The 21,419-nt window shown below is 46.1% G+C and overlaps 1 protein-coding gene across 1 annotated transcript in view; it reads right to left on the bottom strand.

The window, feature by feature from the left end:
• Positions 1-20,830, bottom strand: part of ppargc1b (peroxisome proliferator-activated receptor gamma, coactivator 1 beta) — an 85,943-nt gene extending 65,113 nt beyond the window's left edge. Inside the window, exon 1 of the mRNA XM_035161136.2 lies at positions 20,698-20,830. Coding sequence (XP_035017027.2) covers positions 20,698-20,778 — 81 coding nt within the window. The 5' untranslated portion in view covers positions 20,779-20,830. The remainder of the gene's footprint in view (positions 1-20,697) is intronic.
• Positions 20,831-21,419: the final 589 nt, after the last annotated feature.

The raw sequence follows: 21,419 nt of genomic DNA, 5'->3' as shown, positions 1-21,419 counted from the left end.
CACACACACACACACACACACACACACACACACACACACACACACACACACACACACACACACACACACACACACACACACACACACACACACACACACACACACACACACACACACACACACACACACACACGTATGCACCAAACAAACAATGCAGCAATCCCTGGAGTAACAATAATCACAGTGAGAGAAATCTGACATGACAGTGAACCCTGTGTGTGTGTGTGTGTGTGTGTGTGTGTGTGTGTGTGTGTGTGTGTGTGTGTGTGTGTGTGTGTGTGTGTGTGTGGTGTCGCCCCGCCACTGGTGTGCGCCACACGTGACAGAGAAACTCATGCAGCAGCAGCAGAGCCATATTAGGCAGAAAAGAGAGAGAGAGAGAGAAACAAAGACCGAGAGACATAGACTTTGTACCACGACCTTTAACCCCCCTGGTTTATCTCTAAACACAGCGCTGCAGAAAGTGAACCTGCTTCTGAGGAAACAAGTGTGTGTGTGTGTGTGTGTGTGTGTGTGCTGCAGCTGTGGCCAGTACAAAAAACAGAAAGTGTGTGTGTGTGTGTGTGTGTGTGTGTGTGTGTTTTCATCATCAGAGGTGAAACCGCACAGGCTTTGTACTTCCCAGCTGTCCCATCAAAAGATCTGCTACCTACCCACACACACACACACACACACACACACACACACACACACACACACACACACACACACACACACACACACACACACACACACACACACACACACACTTATTTTGCCATTATGTTCTGCTCCCTAAAAACATGCTGAGACGCACACATGCACATTATGAAAGTACATGCTAAATGCTGCGTGTACACAAAATAACGCACACACAGACACAATGTTCTCTTTTATTTTGCCATTATGGCTGGATTTGTCCACACACACACACACAAACACACAGACACACACAGACACACACAGACACACAATACATCTTTAGATCTGCATCTGGTCACTTTATCTCTGTCAGTTATGAATATACTACACTACAATGGTGACCCTAACCCTAAAATAAAGAACAAGAAAACTGTAAACAATGTGCGTATATATATATATTTTAAATGTACTATCCCACCTGCAGGTCTAAATAGAACTTGTACTGACTGGTAGTAATATAATAACAATAGATATTGTTGTTGTTTTCAAGGAGAGAACTCTGCTATAACAACGATCCAAGAACAAAACATGGCAGAGCAGGCAGAGAAAACCCTACAGCCACAGATTAAGGTTTAATATTGTAATATATTTTAATAAAAAGCAGATAAACCACTGCAGACTGTGAAAGGACCAGGTCGGTGTGACATCATCATATAAGAATCCCTGAGAATCATATTTAAGAAGCTGTAACCACCGCCCTGGTGACGTGTTTGCTTGATAAACGACTTGAAGCAATTAACAAAATTATCCAAACTGTTGTTGTTTCAGCTCCAGTTTGAGATTTTGTCATATTCATCCACCAGAAAATAAAATAAAGAAGCAGCGTTAAAAGGAAAATATCTCACTTTTATGTTTTCTCAGGTAGCAGCTGCTTTGGTAAACGTCCCTCACTGCTGTGACCATGTTGCAGCAAATCTTTCACCTGGAACTGGCCTTCACACAAACACACACACATATACACACATGCACACACACGCACGCACACGCACACACACACTTACACACGCACACACACACACACTCTCAGACAAAGCTCAGGTAGCAGGTCAGCTCCGAGAATGTCGCAGTAAATAACACACAGTGTGGGACAGGCAGCTGATGTGAGACCTTGCAAGTGTGTGTGTGTGTGTGTGTGTGTGTGTGTGTGTGTGTGTGTGTGTGTGTATATGTGTGTGTGTTTGTGTGAAGGCCAGTTCCAGGTGAAAGATTTGCTGTGTGTGTGCACGAGAGAGATCATGTTTATAGTGGTAGAACGACCTTCACGCTGTCACCTCATTCTATTACTATACTACACCCTCCGTCCCCTGTCTTCCATACACACATGCACACAAAACGCACACAAATGCACCGTTGTGAAGTATGTGTGTTTGTGTGAGAGAGTTTTGTGTGGGTCCTATGCTCCAAGTGTGAGTGTGTGTTCAAAATAATCACTGTTACCTGACTAAATAAAACCGATTGGTTCAAACCAGACAACGATGTCGCAACACACTTCAAGAAAAACGGGATGAATTATGGACGCACACGCTGTCACTGCAAATTCACAAATTTGTGGGTGTTTGACGAGCTGTAAAGTGTGTGAATACGTGTGTGTGCATATATGTGTGTGTGTGTGTGTGTGTGCATATATCTGTGTGTGTGTGTGTGTGTAGGATGTTCTTATGCAAGTGTTAGTCATCTCTGCAGTCTTGGCATTTCTCTCCATAGGAAAGGGAAAGCAGCAGATGTGCTTTCAGTCAATCATCAACCGAGCAAAATTATTGTTATTACTACAGGTGTACTGTGAGGTGCGGTACATGGGGGGGGGGGCGATGAGCTAGTTTTTTGGGACATTTCTATCTTTTCATTCTGCTTGTTTCATCATCTGCTTCCGTGAAAATTTCCTCTTAAATAATTCACCTGTAAAGCTCGATCCAAATCAAACGGTCGTTGTGGCTCCACCGAGTCTGGAACCAAAAAGCAGAGGCGTCTTTCATCTGAAGCCAGCTGATTTGTTTTATCAGTGTCTGATGGTTGTTGAACTCGTCTTTACAGCTTATTGCTCATTAAAGATTGGCAATAACTGACTGTGTTGATTTGGAAAGATTTAACATATTGCTCAACCCTGACTGTTGTTTATGCTTTAACAGCGGATCAGAGTTTCTTTACACATTGTTAATGTCATATTTCAAGACTTTACAAGACTTTGGGACAAGATTTGGAATTTAAAACAATTCACTGCCCTTAATCCTTTATGGGAGTTTGTTCCTCGTTGGCAACCTCATTTATCATCCCGCCAAACTAAAGAGGCTTGGACGGCTAATCTCCCAACAGCCACGTCGGACTCCTTCAACAGATCAATGGGAGACATCCCAGTTTAGAGACATAACGTGAACTTTTTGGGGATTTAAAACCATCAAATGAAGCAACGTCTGCTCGAAACCGCTCAACAAAAGTCACATACGTCTGCGATTTGTTAGCAGATCGAACAAAAAGCGATTTACAGAACGTCTTGAGATAAAGCCACACGTTAAAGCAAAGATTGTAGGATAGTTAATTGTCTCACACCTACTCGGATTTCCCTTGTAGTCGTGAAACATGAGACAACTTAACACCCCCCGTCCAGCAGATCCAATAAAAGGTCTGATGAAGTCGATTTGTTTCACCTGCACTTCAGGATACTGTTCAACAGTAAAACTTTCTCTTCACCGAGACGTTTCCCTGCAAGAAACAACAGGAAATAACCGTTCGATTCCAAGCTCGGACGGACTCAGGAACAATCAGCACTTCACTGCCACTATTTATGAGCTGAAGATGTCCAACATGGCTGCCAGAGGGAGCGTTACATCAGGAGAGGGCCCTCTGTTCTGCTGGAGTGCACCACTGCATGCTAAAACGTCTACATGCAGACACGTGGATTTCCTTTTTTTCAGAGGTAGCAACGGAGCATCCCTGCTCACAAGGTGGTGTCTCTCCCCTGTCACACTGGTGGGCCACGATACAAGAGCATGACCAGAGCGTTAGAGGACACACAGAACGCTCCAGAAAGCTTTTCTCAGCCCGGTTTCCGAGGCGCTCAGCTCCTCATTCAGCTGCTGGCAACGGAGCTAATGAACCGGACCACGGCTGCCTTTCTAATGTGGGCAGCACACACACACACACACACACACACTCACACACACACACACACACACACACACACACACACACACACACACACACACACACTCGCACACACACACACACACACAAAACACAGGATAATCATTCAGTCTTCCTAGTGGGCGGTCCCACTACATAATCAGACAATATGGCACTAACACCACCCAAACACATAAAAGCCACAAAAGACCTGCCTGGCTCTGACCTGAGTATCAAATAGCTTCAGCCAGTGTTCGGGGGAAAAAGGACAAAGTGGACTAAACAGTATATGTAGCGTGATCTGTGCTGCAGCTTCAAAAGAGGAGGAGGAGGAGGAGCGACTGAGGCCAAACCATTGACTTTAAATAAAGGTGGACAGTGCATCTCCACTTCCTCCTGTTGCACAAAAATGAAGTTGGACTATCTTAGATGCTCCTTTATCATCATTTGGAACCTGACTCTCAATCCTGAGTCAGTCTTCACGGTCAATCAATGATGTTTCACCACATTTTTACCTAAAATTATTTTCATTCTTCAGTTTGGTCCGTGTCTCATCTGCTAACATGGAGGAGGCACAAGGGGGTGAACAAGGTTGGGCTTCATTCACTCGAGCCACTTCCATCTGGTTTGCTTGGTGTCTTATCATTAAATAAAGCAATGCAAATTCCAATTTGATTGTATGAATTTCATCAGCAGAGCCATAAACAGACATTGTGCTTGTTGCCCTGCTTTGCTCTGCAGAAACAGGACATTGCAGAAGTCTGCAGGCCTCAGTAATGGTCCCAGTTGAAAGTGCAGGAGAAACCATGGCCAAATATGGCGACTTTTCCACCGCAGGACGAACCGCTGCTTTGTGCATGGCTCACTGATTAGCTCGGTTCAGCTCGAATTAACCAGAGTTATCCAGTCGTCAGTTTGTGATGCCACATTCATTTCAGTGTATAAACAACAACATTGTTTTTCGTGCGTGAAGAAAATGATGCAATAGCTGTCGATAACCAAAAATCACAACTTTTACAATGAGGCCATTGTTTCACTGTATGTGACAGCGAGTGCAGCTGAATAACCTCATATTCATAGAAAGGGAATAAAAACAGAGAGCGACCGATAACAGGAAGTTCACAGGTCAGACGTCTGCGTCTCTTCCTCAATCCTCACAGCAGTCGACGGTTTGAACATTTGCTTAACTCCGCCTGAATAATGAGTCTCGTCCTCCACTTCATTGTCTCTCTCTCCCACTCTCCTCACCTGTCCGTCTCTCTTTGTCTACTCCCTCTCTCCCTCCCTCAATCGTCTTGTCTTGAAGAAGTCACCTGCAGAGGAATCGATAAGCTATCAGACCATGAAGTCTGTGTGTGTGTCTGTCTGTGTGTGGTGTGTCTGTGTGTGTGTGTGTGTGTGTGTGTTTCATGCCTTGTCAGTCGGCCTCTGGCACTGTTTGCACTCCTCACCCTGTCAGTGTGTGAGCGTGTGCTGTCAAACTAAATCTCACATTTGATTGACAAAACATCCATCAGTCACTTACGGTAACTTGTGCTTGTCACTGAGTCGGTGTGTGTGTGTGTGTCTGTGTGTGTCTGTGTGTGTGTGTTGCCCTAGTAACTGCTATCTCCAGCCAGACAGCTCCAAACTATTGGTAGAACGATATCCAAGTGAAAGGCAGGGAGAGAGAGAGAGAGAGGTAGGGAGCAGTGCTGACATGAAAGCCAACCGACATGAATCAGGGGAAAAGAGAAAGGAAGGAATACAGTAACAGGAGAGGAGCCGGAGACAAGAGGCCTGAAGAGCAACTGAGGGGTGAGTAAATGAAAAGTGAAAAGAGGGAGAGAAGCAAAAAAAAAAAAAAGAAGAGTTAAAAATGAGGTCAGGCTCTGCTGAGAAAAGTGCAAAGTGGAGCAGAGCTGAGGGGAAAAGAACGACGTGTGATAGAAACACAGAAAAGGTGAGAACGGAGTGAGACGAGAAGAACAAACACCGCTCATCAATCATCATTATTTCAGTGGAAATATCAATTAAGATGTTTTTATGGGCTGAGATATTAAATTCAATAGCTTAAAGTGATTTTTTTTTATAACCCGTCATCGGAGTTTGATGGATTACTTATTTATTTATCAGCGAGTTAAACAGCGGCCACTGAAACCGCTTCTCATTGGCTGCCAGTTAAAGTCTGAGGCCGGAGCAGCGTCACCAATCGATACCGTCAGTGGTGAAGCCGATGTTTTGTTTTTGAATTGTGTCTGACATACGAATTTGTTGTCAGTTTGGGGGGGTTGTAGACATTTTGGTTGCCACGGTAACATCATCATTACATTACTACGAGCATCATCACCTTCAGACGCAGAACTGAACAAGTTCAAATGCACCAAACATTATATCGACTGCAGCTGCTTCCTGGATCTTTTTCTTCTTCTATTGTTCGATGCCGTCTCAACTTCCTGCAAATACAAAAATCCAAACTATGCAAAGCAGTGTTTTCACTCTGCAAACAAACCGAACCATTGGTTCTGTAGATTTTGGTTCATTGGTCTGGTTCCTGGTCCGAGGAACCCGACAGCAGAGCCCTAAAAGACACACTGTGCATAGCATCTGTGTTGAGTTATGGTTTGAGAGCAATAACACTCGGAGGTGCACTGGCGTGGAAAATCATTTATTCCACCTGAGTGTATTTATTCCATCCAAGCATCCTTTACCCTGCGCAGGGCTGCAGAGAGCGGAGGCCTGGCCCAGCTCACACTGGATTAAAAGGCCCGTGCACCGAGGTTTCCATTCTATCACATACAGACGGATAAAAGTGACAGACAACCACTTACACATCACGACAACTGGACCTGTGGCCTAACCTGCACTTTCAGAAATCTCCTCCCAACACCCGGGCGTGATGAGTCATCCCTAATGAACGTCTTAATGCCATTTCACGGGCTCTTTCAACCCAATCAATGAAAATGAAGGGGAAATCTGTGCTAATATTTATCCAGTGCACCAAGGCGACCGTGCTGGTAAATCTCCGCTCAACCAGCTTCCACGTGCACTGGCTTTGGTTAAACCCATTCCAGGCGAACACTGAGTTTGAAAGCAGGGTAAACACACGAAGACGAAGAAGATCCTACAGCGACGAGACAATAAACCCAGAGGGAACTGCTCCTCTCTGCAGCGGCAGGACACCCGACTGCTCGTCTGTCCAACCTCTCGACGACGCACACATTCAACCACGTAAACACAGGACTCTCACACTCCTCTGTGCATAACAAAGATGCCTCCACATGTTTGAACACATACTCATTCAAACACACACACTCACCATTAAAAAATTCAGCTTGTAGGACATGTTGCATCACAGCAGCGGAGCATTCCTCCCGTCGCCCTGTAGCCCACGAGCCAAACAACGAGCAACACAAAGAAACTTACTACAGACGACAACATGGGTGTGGCCGGATTTTTCGGAGTTGCGCTCTGCAAGATGCCACTCGTTGTCTATGTGTTGATAAAGAGCGGATACTCACTGCCGACAGACAGACACACACACACACACACACACACACACACACACACACACACACACACACACACACACACACACACACACACACACACACACACACACACACACACACACACACACACACACACACACACACACAATATTGTTTAAATTCAGCAATTAACGTAAATACTATGATGTATATACTTGTTTCTATTCCACTCCTATTTTAATATTACTTACACTTAAGTATTGCATGTTACTTATTACTTACTGATACCTATGTTTGACTCTTGCTGCTGTATTATTGCTAATTTCCCCATTGTGGGACTAATAAAGGATTATCTTATCTAATCTTATCTTATCTTATCTTATCTTCATCATTCTCTGTAATATTAAATGTTGTTTTTGATAAAATCAGCTGCAGATTGTGCAAAAAAAAAAAGCTGCAGTAAATCTACTGGGTTAAGCTTTCAAAACCAAAAGTCAGATTCTTCAGGTTGTTTTCAGATATGGTGATTATGGCGACCAGCCAATACTTACCCCATTTATGACGGTATCTATTAATAACACTGTGATATTTAACATTGAGGTCAAAGCTCATTGGCTTTATTAAATTATGGAACTCCCAGGGGTAATGTGGGGTTCCACAACCTCTATGGGACGATATGATCATATTTTGATTTTGTTCAAGAGAAATATGCAATTTTCATAAATAAATCCGATGGAACTCATTCATTGCTTCATTTGCATGATAAATATCAATATTAGAGCAATTTCTTTATTGATTTTCACCACGTTTCTGATCCAAAACTATGAATTGTTGTTGCTGAGGCTTAATGAGACGGCACTGAGCAGGCAGGTCTACACTCTTCATGCTTGGTATGAATGTTTACGCGTGTGCAGCAGTAAATATGTACGTGCAAGCATCACTGTATGCCCCTGTCCATGTGTAGTGTGTGTGTGTGTGTGTGTGTGTGTGTGTGTGTGTGTGTGTGTGTGTGTGTGTGTGTGTGTGTAATGTCATATCACCGTATAGCACTGAGCACTGTGGTCACGCAAGCCTGAGCAGCCATTGGGAAGTAGGTCAATGAGTGAGAGAGAGAGAGAGAGACAGAGATGGATGGAGAAATGGAGGGAGGGAGGAAGAGGAGCACGCAGAGAATGAGAGGGAGAAAGAAAGAGAGAGAGAGAGAGAGAGAGAGAGAGAGAGAGATGATGGTGGGATAAAATGTAGAATAAGAACAAGCAAAGGTCGAGAGGACAGTGGAAAGTTACAAGTTGAAAACAAGCAGGATGTCTGTTTTACTGGAAACATGTACACACACGCCATATATGGAATTAATGTGTGTGTGTTTGCGTGTGTGTGTGTGTGTGTGTGTGTGTGTGTGTGTGTGTGTGTGTGTGTGTGTGTGTGTGTGTGTGTGCATGCATCTCAAGGGACAGAAATGGCCTCACCCACCTCTGTCACTCTCTCTGCAATATGCAGGTAGAAGCCTGCTGCTCGCTTGCAACCCACACGCATGACTCACACACTCACACACTCAAACACGACACACAACACACACTCAAACACGACACACACCACACACACACACGCGTCTAAACTTTCCATCACTAAGCCCTGCAGAGCCGCCTGCGCACACCGCTGCAAGACAACTCCACCTGAAAGTGTTTACCGTAGAATTATCCCATTACCACGAGGACACATATCACAATATGAGCTTATTACATCTCGAACGCCTACAGGAAGGTAATTTATTGAGTTTTTATATCGGTCGGCGGTTACTCTGTAACTCAGAGGCTTGTTTTATTTTGAAGGCTGGAGGCAGAATCAATGGCCGAGACTCCAGATGGAATTTATTGGTTATCTAGACCAACGTGGACGTCTTGCAGTCGCAGCCTGATTACGGTTGAATCAGACGTGTGTGATGTGACAGAGACAAGTGCACATCTGTGCCAAAGAACCTATTTATAAACACACACACTCACTGTTGTAGGGCACGCACACACACACACACACACACACACACAAACAGAATCGTTCATAGACATTAATGTGACTTTTATCTGAGGAAGCAACAACATCTAAAAATAACAACAAATGGCTTTTTAAGTGGAGTAATGGCAGAGGAGCAATACTGACTGTGACTGTGTGTGTGTGTGTGTGTGTGTGTGTGTGTGTGTGTGCGTCCATCCCCTCCCTTGCACCATTCCATGGAAATTTCCTTTAACCTTTTCTCTCATTTACACCATTGCCCTTGAGAGCCCACACACACACACACACACACACACAGACACACACACACATAAGGGTGCAGTAGGCAACTGTAGAGATAATCCAACCCTCACAGTTTGTGTTCAACTCATGAAACTAAACTCAGCTGAGCAGTCAGACATGCACCCGTCTGGTTAGTGGACGAACCACTGTCCCCCCTGAGCCGCAGCCGTCCATCACTGTGCCCAACCAGGGTAACTCTGGGTAACCTCCCTCAGCCCAGAGGAACCACGTTCGCTCCTCCTCTAGAGGCACTGTGTAATCCTGCACCTTGTGAAGCATGGGGGTTGTAATTCCATACAATAATCCTGTTGAACCGGTGGATTATTGGAAGGGAACAGACACTCCGGCATGTGTACGTTGTGGTTGGCAGACGACCAACGAGAGGGTTGCTCCCTTAATGTGCGTCACCTCCCCGGGCCGACTGGGCTATAGTGTCGGTGTCGGACGAGAGATGATGTGTTTGTGCAGTTGGGTGCTTGCCCATCTGCGGTCCAGACATCTTTACAACTCGATCTGTCTGTCGGCTAAGTCGGGGCGAGCCCCAGCCAAAACACTGGCACCGCGTCAAGGAGAGAGAGAGAGAGAGACCTACGTTGTGTGACGGAGCCCGAACTGATGTGGGAGCAGCGTTTACACCTCCAGCTCTCGCACACCTCGCATTGATCTCACAACTTATATCACTACAGCAGGAAGAGTCAAAGTCCAGTTACCTAACTGCAGCAGACAGTGAACAAACCCTACTTCTTTTACAATAGTAGCTCGTTCTAAACTAATGTTTTACAGCTTCAGACTTTACTTCTCAATATTTTAATACAGACAGGAATTGTGCGTTTTTACAATCTCGCAGAAGCATCACAAACCCCTAAATGTCGGCAGTATCAATCATCCCTCAATAGCTTTGCAATTAGAGGAACATACTTTAAAAGGATTTTAATTACAGTGCATTACATCAGCAGTGATAGAGCTGCATGATTCCCTTTTAGTGAATTGACGCACACGTTCCTGACATCCAACCCCCCCCCCCCTCTTTCCTCATCGGTTAAAAGCTTCAAACGCCATTTCTCGTACAAACGTGTAGAGATGGCCGACATCAGACTGCGCTCGACGTGGACGTGCCACTGAGTTACCAGCGTCCCCCTCTCATCTCGTCCCCCTCTCATCTCGTCCAGCTCTCATCTCGTCAGATTTTAGAAACTGACACAGCACGCGGTAAAATAAGACATTTCCCTGGTGGCTGCCCCGACGATAAATCAGGTCGCAGCGGAGGAGAGCTTTAAAGAAATAGGGCGGCCTGCGAGCTCGATGACCGCTCGGCCTCCGCACGTTTTCCTACAGAGCCCCGAGTTGCTGGGTGAGATTGGATTCCCTCTCAGTCAACCTCCCCATCTCCCTCAGGTGTTGAACACAGCTGCAGTGTGTGTGTGTTGTGTGTGCGTGTGTGTGTGTGTGTGTGTGTGTGTGTGTGTGTGTGTGTGCATGTGCAGAGAATGACAAATTGTCTCATGCTCATGTTGACACTATCAATATAGCAACAAAGCCCCTGTGATGAATACAAATTACAAGGAAAGGTTAGCTAAGGACACATGGCACACGCACACACACACACACACACACACACACACACACACACACACACGTTTGGATACAAGTTGGATATAAGGCCTGAGACGTGGGGAAGAATTGAGATGAGGGATGTATGCCTGCATGACTTCTCTATAGCAAACATGCATAATATATGAATATATAAGCCCACTATGCCAAGTGCCTCTGCAGGTATGTATGCACTGTCCATGATCAGATGAAGGGAAAGCCTAACACAACACAAGGCCAATGTATTGACTCACTGATGCAAAAACTAAAGATAACACACACACACAATGCACACAGTCAATATGTTGATTTTTGAATTACGTGTTCACGTTTGAGACAATACGAGAATAAGCATAAATTGCAGGGCCAGTATTGTTTTATATTCACTAAATGCAAACGCTTGACAAACAGCTTCGCAAAAATCTAATTAGCGTTGCAGACAGCGGCCATTTGCAATATGATAATTACTTTGGTCAGTTAATCGAATGTGCATCTGAAGACATGAATCTGCCAAACGCCAGACTCGTAAAAAACCAGTCCCCTAAACATGTCTGATTTCTTTATTATCAAGATCCATGAATTACTTTCTGAGAAATGAATGGAAAATGTTGGAAAATGTTGCAACATCAGCTGATGTCCTGCATCTAGGGAGGCTCCAATTGAATGTTTTCGTCTATTTGCTTGATAAGACAAAGTTTATGCCAATTACCATCGGACTAATTGATAAATCAAGTAGTCGGCTCTAAAGCAAACCCACTGACAGGTCTAATGAAACAGACGTTTCCCAAACTGAATAAAACCTCCTCGGTCTGAGTCCCACAGGAGCGAGTGCACTTTATCTCACAGACACGTCGACCAGGACACCGATCGTACTCGTCATCGGTGAGCCGGCAAAATGTTGAATGGGACGTAAATGATGATTTTTATAATAAATAAGGAAAATTGTTAAATCCCAACGGCTGAGCATCTGAATGTGGCGCAAAAGATAAGAACCACAAACGACGAGGGAAAGGAAGATGTGATGAGAGACGATAACAGAGAATCACAGCACTGACTGTTAAGTACATAATCTGTATTAAAACGGTAGCCTGGCGAGAGAGGGAGAGCGGGGGAGAAACGAGGTGGAGGAGAAATTTACATCTTCACATCACACTCTGGTTTGAGTCACGGCGAGAACAGCGACGACCTGGAACACGGCGACGAAACCAAATACATTTTCATAAAATTAAAGACGGCACAAGGCAGAGGATGAATATCTAATAAGACTCGTTCAGCAGTTCTTCCTCTTCTTTCTCCCACCATATCTGTTCCCTCAGCCTCCCACCGCCATACACGCAATGACGCCATTGTGCGTGTTGGACACTCTACACGGTTGAGTGCTGCTCTGTTGCTCCACCTCAGGGGAAGAAGTGTTAGGAGAATCCTGCAGTGAGCAGGCGAGGTAGGAGGTAGGACGCAAACTGGAAGTAGAGATGCTGCGTCTATAAAGACCTGTCCTGTCCTCGTCCGGACCTGAGGGGAGTTTCCTCCGCTGACACTGTGACCTCTGACCTTTCCTGTTCCCTCGCGCTGGAGGCATTTATTCCACATCGCTACTCTGGAGAGTGTAAATCAGATTAGAGGCTGCGATGTCATATTAAGGTATAAACTCGACTGTAAATGGAGGCGTCTCGGTCGGAATTCAAATTTTCTCGACAGCCGCTCGTCCACCGGATCGCGTGGATCTCAACCTCTTCGGACCTCAGTTGTTGGAACTGAGCAGTTTCTTTAGATGATTGATTTTCACGGAAGCTTTCAACATCGCTTCTTCATTATTTAACGTGAAGATAAAGGCGGGGCTACGCTGCGAGGGCACGGCAGCCGCCCAACAGTTTACAGCGCTGACACGCCAGGATGTTAAGAAAGTTTAAACTCAACTGAGAAAATTGCAGTTTTATCGATCGATACATAGATTTGCGTTTTCAGGTTTCAGATATTGGTCTCTGAACATCTCTACTGGACCCGAGTGGAGCGATACCAAACAAGGCCGACTAACCACACAAGCTGGTCAAGCATCGAACCCCCACACCTGAACAGGCCCTGCACTGTTTCCTCAGTAAGTAGGGCATCATAAGCTGCTTCATCTCAGGTTTTAAATCACTTCATTCAGAAATGATCCTTCTCACATTGTGTGACGGTGGAGCAGCCTCATGTTTAACACCACATAATCTCAGTCGGTCCAAATTAGGCTAAAAGGAGGCAGAAACAGGAATGAGCTGCAGCCTGATATGGCCTCGCTGGTGGAAACCAAGCTAATGAAGGAGTATTGTGTAGCGGTGGTTGGCAGCAAACCGCACCGGTCAGTAAGCCCTGTTTATCCCTGCTGCTGCAGAACCGGCTAAAGGTTACAACTGCTTTAACGTGTCCTGCAGCAGAGACTGAAGATGAAGCTGAGATTAAACAGAGAAAATGTCGATGACAGATAATCAGGAGGGAAATCAATGGATGATAATAACACTGGTAGCTGGCACTAAATGAGTCCAGATGATATCGGCACTCTACACCCTCATGTGCAATCAATCATGTTAGAATTGCAATTTGAATTCACAATCTCGATGAAATCAATTCTGCCATATTTGCATTAGCAGGGAGTCGCACTGCATTAATGCAAAGGCATCTAATTGATCCTGACGCGCGTCAACACGACTGTACAACACAATCACGACGGGAGGAACATTAAAGCTATGAAACCAACCAGAAACAGAGAGTCTGACTGTTTGCACTAAATTAAACAGGTTATATTTCATTTTTACAGAAAGTGGTTTCCTCAAACAATAAGAGGAGATCATCATCATTAATCTCAGATCCAAGCACGAGAACCATGATCCTTGTTTAATCCAGAATCCTGTAGCTTTAATGTGTGTGTGTGTGTGTGTGTGTGTGCACGAGCGTCAGCTGTAGCCTGTAATGCCGAGAGAGCAGCTGACGAATCACCAAGCAATTAATTATTGAGGACCCCCTCACCTGCCTCTGCTAGCATGTTAGCTCGCAACAGCACACTCCGACATGCGACACTCAGGCACACGCGCATAGACAACACATGCAGTTTATGAGCCCAGTTTAAGAGGGAACACACACACACACACACACACACACACACACACACACACACACACACACACACACACACACACACACACACACACACACACACACACACACACACACACACACACACACACACACACACACACTCTTGCAGGGCCCCGTGGGGGGGTCAGCGTCTAAGCCGGATGCCTGATGAACCACAGAGGGATTTCTGAGGAAGCAGCCATATTCCCAGCGCCCACTCTGACGCACACACACGATGAGGATCAACCGCACATAATCACACGTATAGTAAACTGAACTCACACACACCCACACACACTAAGCGCACTAAGCACCTTGGAGCCGCAGGAGGCCGAGCAGGCGCTGGGTTAGGAAACCAGACCTAGTGAGGACGTATTAGTTCCTTCAACTCCACGTTCACAAATGTATCGTCGCACAAAAGGAAATGCAAACAAACACACGCTGTAACTCAAAGAGTCCGAGTGCATCTACGAAACAAACCTTCCTCCTCTCAGATTGTAGTCAGGGGAACATTTGGTTTTATCTGTTGACTCGATACCTTCACCCCTCTGACCTTTGACCTGCTCGTTGTAGGTGCCAGTGATTTGCAACCTGTGTTATTCTGTGATTGACTTGTGTCGAGTACGTGGGCAGAGACGGTAACATCGTCTCTTTTCGTGCGTTACAGCAGCATAAACGTGCCTCAAGCTTTCATGCGTACCCTTGTGCACTGTATCTTATAGTGTGTGTGTGACAGCGTGTGTGTGTGTGTCCAGCCCGGTGACAGAAGGGACAGGTGAGTCACTGTGGGGCTGAACACTGCAGCACCGCACATCACGACTCGCACAGACAGAACAGACAGAGAGAGAAAGAGGGATAAAGGCACCGGATTGGGCATGAAACAGCAAAACCCTGAGACATAAAAGAGCTCAACACAATGAGCGTGAATGTGATCGTCATGATAAACACCAACGGAAATCTGTGAATCGAGAAGGTGACGGGTAACATGTCGGCAAAGGAAGCTTTTTATGTGTCTGTCCCTGGCACAGTGTAAATCCCAGTCAGTGCCAATGACACCTGTATCCATCACTCCTGAGTGGAACTTCAAAGCCTTGTTATTTATACACCCGTCTGTCTGTGTGTCTGTCTGGATCTTTCACTCGGCTGTCACCCTCGGATCTGAATCAGTTTACGTGTGCTGGCGTTTCATTCAAACCCAAAATCCATCGACGCTTGATAATTGCGTTAATATTTGTCTTCCCGCCCATTTTTGTGTCCCTATGGGGACGGGCAGGTTTCTGCAGGAGCCCTCACACCTCGTCCACCTCACGGAAACAACTAATCCACCGTGTATCACTTAGTTTGTGCCTCTACCTGTGAGCACGTCAAGCAGAAAGCATTTTTGGTTGACAGGCACATGTTGGATCCAGAGCTGCTGTTTCATTCAGTTGTGGATGGAACCAGGTACCAAGTATTTCTTGTATGAAGTTATTGTTTCTATGATATCTATGATATATGACTGAGGGCGAGGGTTGAGAGCCGCCTGCTGCGTGGGAGCGAACGCACACACACACCAGAGGTACGGTGGTCATAGGATAAAGTGCTGACGGACCGTACGAGGCTCTGTAGAGCTACACAGCAGCACGTTAATGGCTTTAAGCTTTATTAAGTTTTCCTCTTGGTGTACGTGTAGGCGTCGTTAATGTTCGAAACACTTAAGAGATGAGTTTAATCTTCATTAGGCTACTCGGCGATAACATGTAGTTTAACGTGAAGCACAGAGGACGAACACATGGAAGCTGTGACTCATCTGTGGATGTCTGAGCTCCAGACGTTCTTAGAAAGTGTTTCCAAAGTTTTTCACTGGTTTTGACCTCAACATGTCTCCTTCTCGTCTCTGTTCCCCTCATTTTTCATCACACTTCTCAAATTAAGATGTCATTTAATGGGGGTGCAGAAGCTGCAGTCGGCAGTCAACTTTTATCAGCTTCACATGAGACAGAACAAGCTTTTAATCCCAGTATTTTTTGGGCTCAGTCTTTACTGGGTAGAACAGTGAGGTAATTTAGATGCAGCCTTTGCAGTAAAACTTTATGATCTCTGAGGAAACCGGTGCAGCTATTTATACCTGACACCTATGACCTCCAGGCCCGAGCAGAACAGATATGTCACATGTGATCTTAAAGATGACAAGTGGCTGAATCACATCCGTCATCACACTGCGTTCTGATCTTAAAAGCAAACATATCATTTTCCAATGAGAAACAGGAGATTATAAATGCTCTCACTGGAAACCGACATGTGACTGTGTGAACGGCAGAACGGAACAGGCTGGATGAGCCACGGCTAATATTTGACCAGCATGTGGGCTGTGGGTGGTTGTGCCCTGTTCCAGCAGGATGTGGCGACTGACGTTAAGTCAGCCTGATCTTCCCAGAGTCAATCCCCTGAACGGACCAAGACCGGCCCCTCGACACCCGGTCAATGATTAGCACTGAAGTACAGCTGAGAGACAAACTGCACTGAGATCAGCCTCGTGACAGGTCCAGTCAGAAAGCTGCAGATGGAGTGAAATGGCAAATCCATGGTTCCAAAGGAAAACTGATTCGAAATTGATTGGTGATTCATTTTAAGAGCATTTAATTGGATTGGTAAAGTGTCCAGATAATAACAGGGGAGAGTGATTTCAGTGATTTCAACTTAAACATCAAACTCTTTGATGAATGAGGCCACTGGAGAATCAACTGTAGCTAAAACTTGTTCAGGTTCATGAAAGCTCTCGATCCACAAAACCCACGAACATCCACGAACATCTGGCTTCACTGTGAACGGAGACGATCAGCGTTCACTCTCGGGTCACATGACTCTGCAGTAGACACAGGTTTTTATCGACAGTGATGGAAACATGACAACCGGGTGAACGAGCTAACTTCTTCTTCTCTGTTAGTTTGACCCTCTGCACTCTGACGCTGTAGCTTTTCCAACGATGGGCATTGAACTTCCAGGCTCTGGTGCTTAAGCAGCCATGAACATTTGTGTACTTATTGTGCGTTACACCTTGGCAACAACGTACAACAGGGATATTTCTCTTTCTATCTTGTGAACCACAATGACCTTTTGATGTTGACCTAAATTATACACTAACTCAGCCAAAAAAAAGACGAGTAGAAGGAATTATCTGAGCAACCGCATCCATTGAAACCACGGCTGAACTTTTGCACATGAGGCTGCTTCTCTTTCTTGCAGCAGATTCACATGTTCATTCATACCGTGTGGCGATGGAATCTAAATATATCATAAAGCTCCTCTGAGGTAGAAGGAGACGTGAGGAGGACGGAGCGAGTGTTTGAACGAGGGAGAAGACGGCAGGATGAGAGGAGAGGATTTACAGTAGGCATGTGTACTGTATGTGTAAGAGCGAGCGAGAGAGGTGGACTGTGTTAGATAGAGAGAGAGAGAGGGAGAGAGGGGGGGGAGGGAGTCACATGCTAGGAGGAGGCGTGGAGGGGGGAGCTGCCCGTCAGACCACTACGTCAGGGAGAAACGCCTCCCTGCCTCCCTCCCTCCCTCCCTCCACTACAACTCACATGACTGCAGCAGCCCTGTTCTGTAACTCCAGTCACGAGGATAGAGTAGTATTACAATAACCAGCCGGCAGGGGCGAGCAACACACACACACACACACAGACCAAAGGATGTGAGTTAGGGAGAGAGAGAGGGAGGGAGAGGGGGTGGAACAGCTCTAATAGCCCTGAGTAAATATTAACATATTAACGCTGCATTTGTAGAATAGATAACCTTATCGTTTTACACATGAAGAAAGAACTGAAGGAGTGATACAGTGAGCACTTTGATTTTTCGTCCTGTTCCTCATACTCGCACTTTATCTTTCTGTGTCACTCAAGGACTTTGCAGCGATCCGGCACCACGAGCCCCACGAGAAACATTTTAACTGCAAACACGAGGCAAATGAATGAATACGAACCTCAGCGTGTTTGTCTACTCTGGGATTTTATGCACATTTCTCCAAAATCCAGTTTGACGTATTGTGCATCACTGGAAAACTTTGGGCAACGCACTTGAATTTATTGCGGTTCTGGAGTTTTGAACGGAGGATTTAAATAATGTGAAACTATAGATAAATACTCGGACCCCCTTGGAATAACGCACATATACTGTATATATAAATATTCATTTTGCTATTATGTATAATTGACTGGTACAGCAACATAATGTCTTTCAGGAGTAATAGGGTCATCACTGAATATATTATGTGAACACACCAGTGTGTGTTCAAATAATACAGGCTTATCACATACATGGAATATTAGAGTGATACCAGGGGACACGCTAATCACAAATAGATAAATACACAATGAGTTCATATGTAATAGCTGTGATGTCACAGGATGTCTATAGTTTTATTACACGACTGCAATTTGTGTCTTCCTCAATGATGAGGTCTGTTTCCTCTCATCTTCCTCTTCTCCTCATGCAGCTCACATCTGTGTGTGTGTGTGTCTGCGTGTGTGTGCGCGTGTGTGTGTCACTGCTGCACGTTATAAATAGCCCACATTCTCCCTGGATCCCACCACACACTGAATTAACCTGCTTAGACTGACAATCACACGCACACGCACACGCACACGCACAACACAATCCAATGACCGTGCAATCAGAGCAATAACACACAATATCCCAGTGACGCAATCTTATGCAGTAAACACAGGGGTCCTGTATTCCAATGACAGACCGTGCTATGGGTTTCACGTGCACGCTAATGATCCGTGCGTGTTGTGGCAGCGTGACTCCACAGCAGCAGGAAGATGGAGATGAGACCTGATAACGTTCTGACAATTCAATTCCTTTAGCGAATCCCGTTTGGAAAACTACTAATTTATAATTTTCTTCCAGTTGTGAAAAATGCACGTGTCATATTACACAGCTTTACGTCAGTGTTCATCAATACCTTCATATAGTTAATTCGGGAAACTTATTGTATGCAAAACAGCAGTTAATTAAGATTAAATATCAACTTCTCTCACTGTTAGACGCTACTCGCTGCCGCCCTCCGAGGGGGACTTCAGCAGGAGATTATTCGGGGATTAACAGGAATACCAGTTATAAAAGTTCACATTCCTTTTTAAATGATGCTGCTTGGTGTGTTCACTGTAAGCCGAAGTCTATTCAACATCACGACCTTTCATTATAACAAAAAATGACGTGTAAGAGGATGTGCACGTTTGCAGGAGAGCCAAGGAATCCCTTAATTCTGAAGAATTCTCAACGCAGTCTGGCGTCTTGGCGTTTTTCCTTGAAATTCAATGCATTATGATGTATCCACGCATCCCACATAGCAACACATCATTCTTCATCATCATCCTCCTCCTCCTCATCCTCTCTCCACTCGAACGTAACGCGAGGATCCGCAGTTTCCCCCCTCGCCGAAGCCCAACGACCGTGAGAACCAGAGGACGGTGTCGTAACCGCTTCCCAACGATTACGCAAACGGTTACGAAAACGCAAAAATCACACCAACTTTCTAATCGGCGGAGTCTGCACCGCACGCGCGTGAACCGGTGATCTGGACGAATCTGGAAAAACGTTTCGAGAAGCCAGAGAGGCGCCCTCAACTTTACAGAGCACCGGGGGCACCGGGCACGTTCACCGGGCGAGGGGGAGCCACGGATCCCCGGGTTCGAACCCCCGGTGCCGCGGGGAGCAGCTTGTAACGAACACTACATAACATCACAGACCTCTGATGTGTCAGTTTCCTCTTTATTCAACATCCTGATTCGACTGCGCGAGAAACCACCGACCACAGCGCGAGGGTCCACGGAGCCGCGCCGCGCGTCCAAAACACAAATACGCACAGGGGTTTTTTATTTTCTCTGCTCGATTCTCATTCAAAAAGCTGCGCGACATCAGCCACGGGGGACGGATCTCAACGCGTGCACGTCAACAAACAGTCCCCGGGATGAGTCCACGCGTTCCGGGGCGCACCACGTGTCCACGTCTCCGGCACCGACACGAAAAACTTCCCCTCAAGAATGCGTCAAAAGTTTCCAGAGCGCCGCTGTGAATACCAAATCCTCCGCCCCCGGAGCGGCGGCGGCGGCGGCGGCGCACCGGCTGCTCCGCGCGTCCTGCACCGGCACTACCGCGGTTACTCGTTTAATCCGTCGTTTCCTCATCGCCCCGCACGGATGACAGTTCCTCCACAAAACACGTGAAAGCCACACGTCAAGACCGAGGAGGAGGCGAGCACGCACACACACACACACACACACACACACACCGGTGCACCGGGTCGCAGTGAGCCGGGGAGATGCTGCCTGCAAGCCGGCAGAAAGCCTCCCATCAACCGGGCGTAGCGTGCGCCACGGCCGGCGACGCGCAAAGACGCACCCCGCCCTGCAAAGCCCAAAGTCCCGTGGTTCCGCAGAGGCCGGGCTCTTACCTGGCTGTCGGAGTTTTCTGTCAGGTAATTGAAGACAAAGGACGAGAGTTCCTCATCTAATAGTGGAGCGCAGTCCGCCATCTTCTAGTGAATGAGGAGCCGTGGAGTCAGAGAGCGGAGTATAGGAGGAGGAGGAGCAGTGGGCGCGACCCGCCTGCAGGGGGCGCATCTGTTTACACACACGCACACACACACACACACACACACACACATTAAGAGACCTCCAGGGGCCAATGCAACGACTCCAGCCCCCCCCCCAGCAATAAAAACAGCATTCATTTAAACTGCCACTCAATCACCTGGAGGTTAACAGCACAGTTTATTGAATACAGCCATTTCAATAAGTCATAACTATCACATGAAATTACAGGTATTCATATTAACAGGTAATCTGTGAAATATTGATTGTATCCATGATGCATTTATATGGATTTGTGTAATTATTTAATTCAGTTATTCAGCTGCAGACAGAAAAGCCTCCATCTCACCTCAGTGGTACGAGTGTAAACTTTAAAGCAAGATTCTCAAATGATTTTTGACGTTTAAATATTTCCTCACTGTGATGAAACTCCAAATTTGGCACCTGGGATCAGCTGTTCAGGCTGCGGCTCAGGGGCCAGAGAGGGTCGTCCACTAACCACAGAGGGTTGGTTTGATCCCCGGCTCCTCTAGTCTGGATTCCAAAGTGTCTCTGGGGCAAGATACTGAACCCTAACTCTAAC

This window comes from Hippoglossus stenolepis, chromosome 7 (genome assembly GCF_022539355.2).
Source record: "Hippoglossus stenolepis isolate QCI-W04-F060 chromosome 7, HSTE1.2, whole genome shotgun sequence".
NCBI lineage: Eukaryota > Metazoa > Chordata > Actinopteri > Pleuronectiformes > Pleuronectidae > Hippoglossus > Hippoglossus stenolepis.
Note: the sequence above shows the minus strand (reverse complement) of the source record. Positions and strands in the feature narration are given on the sequence as shown.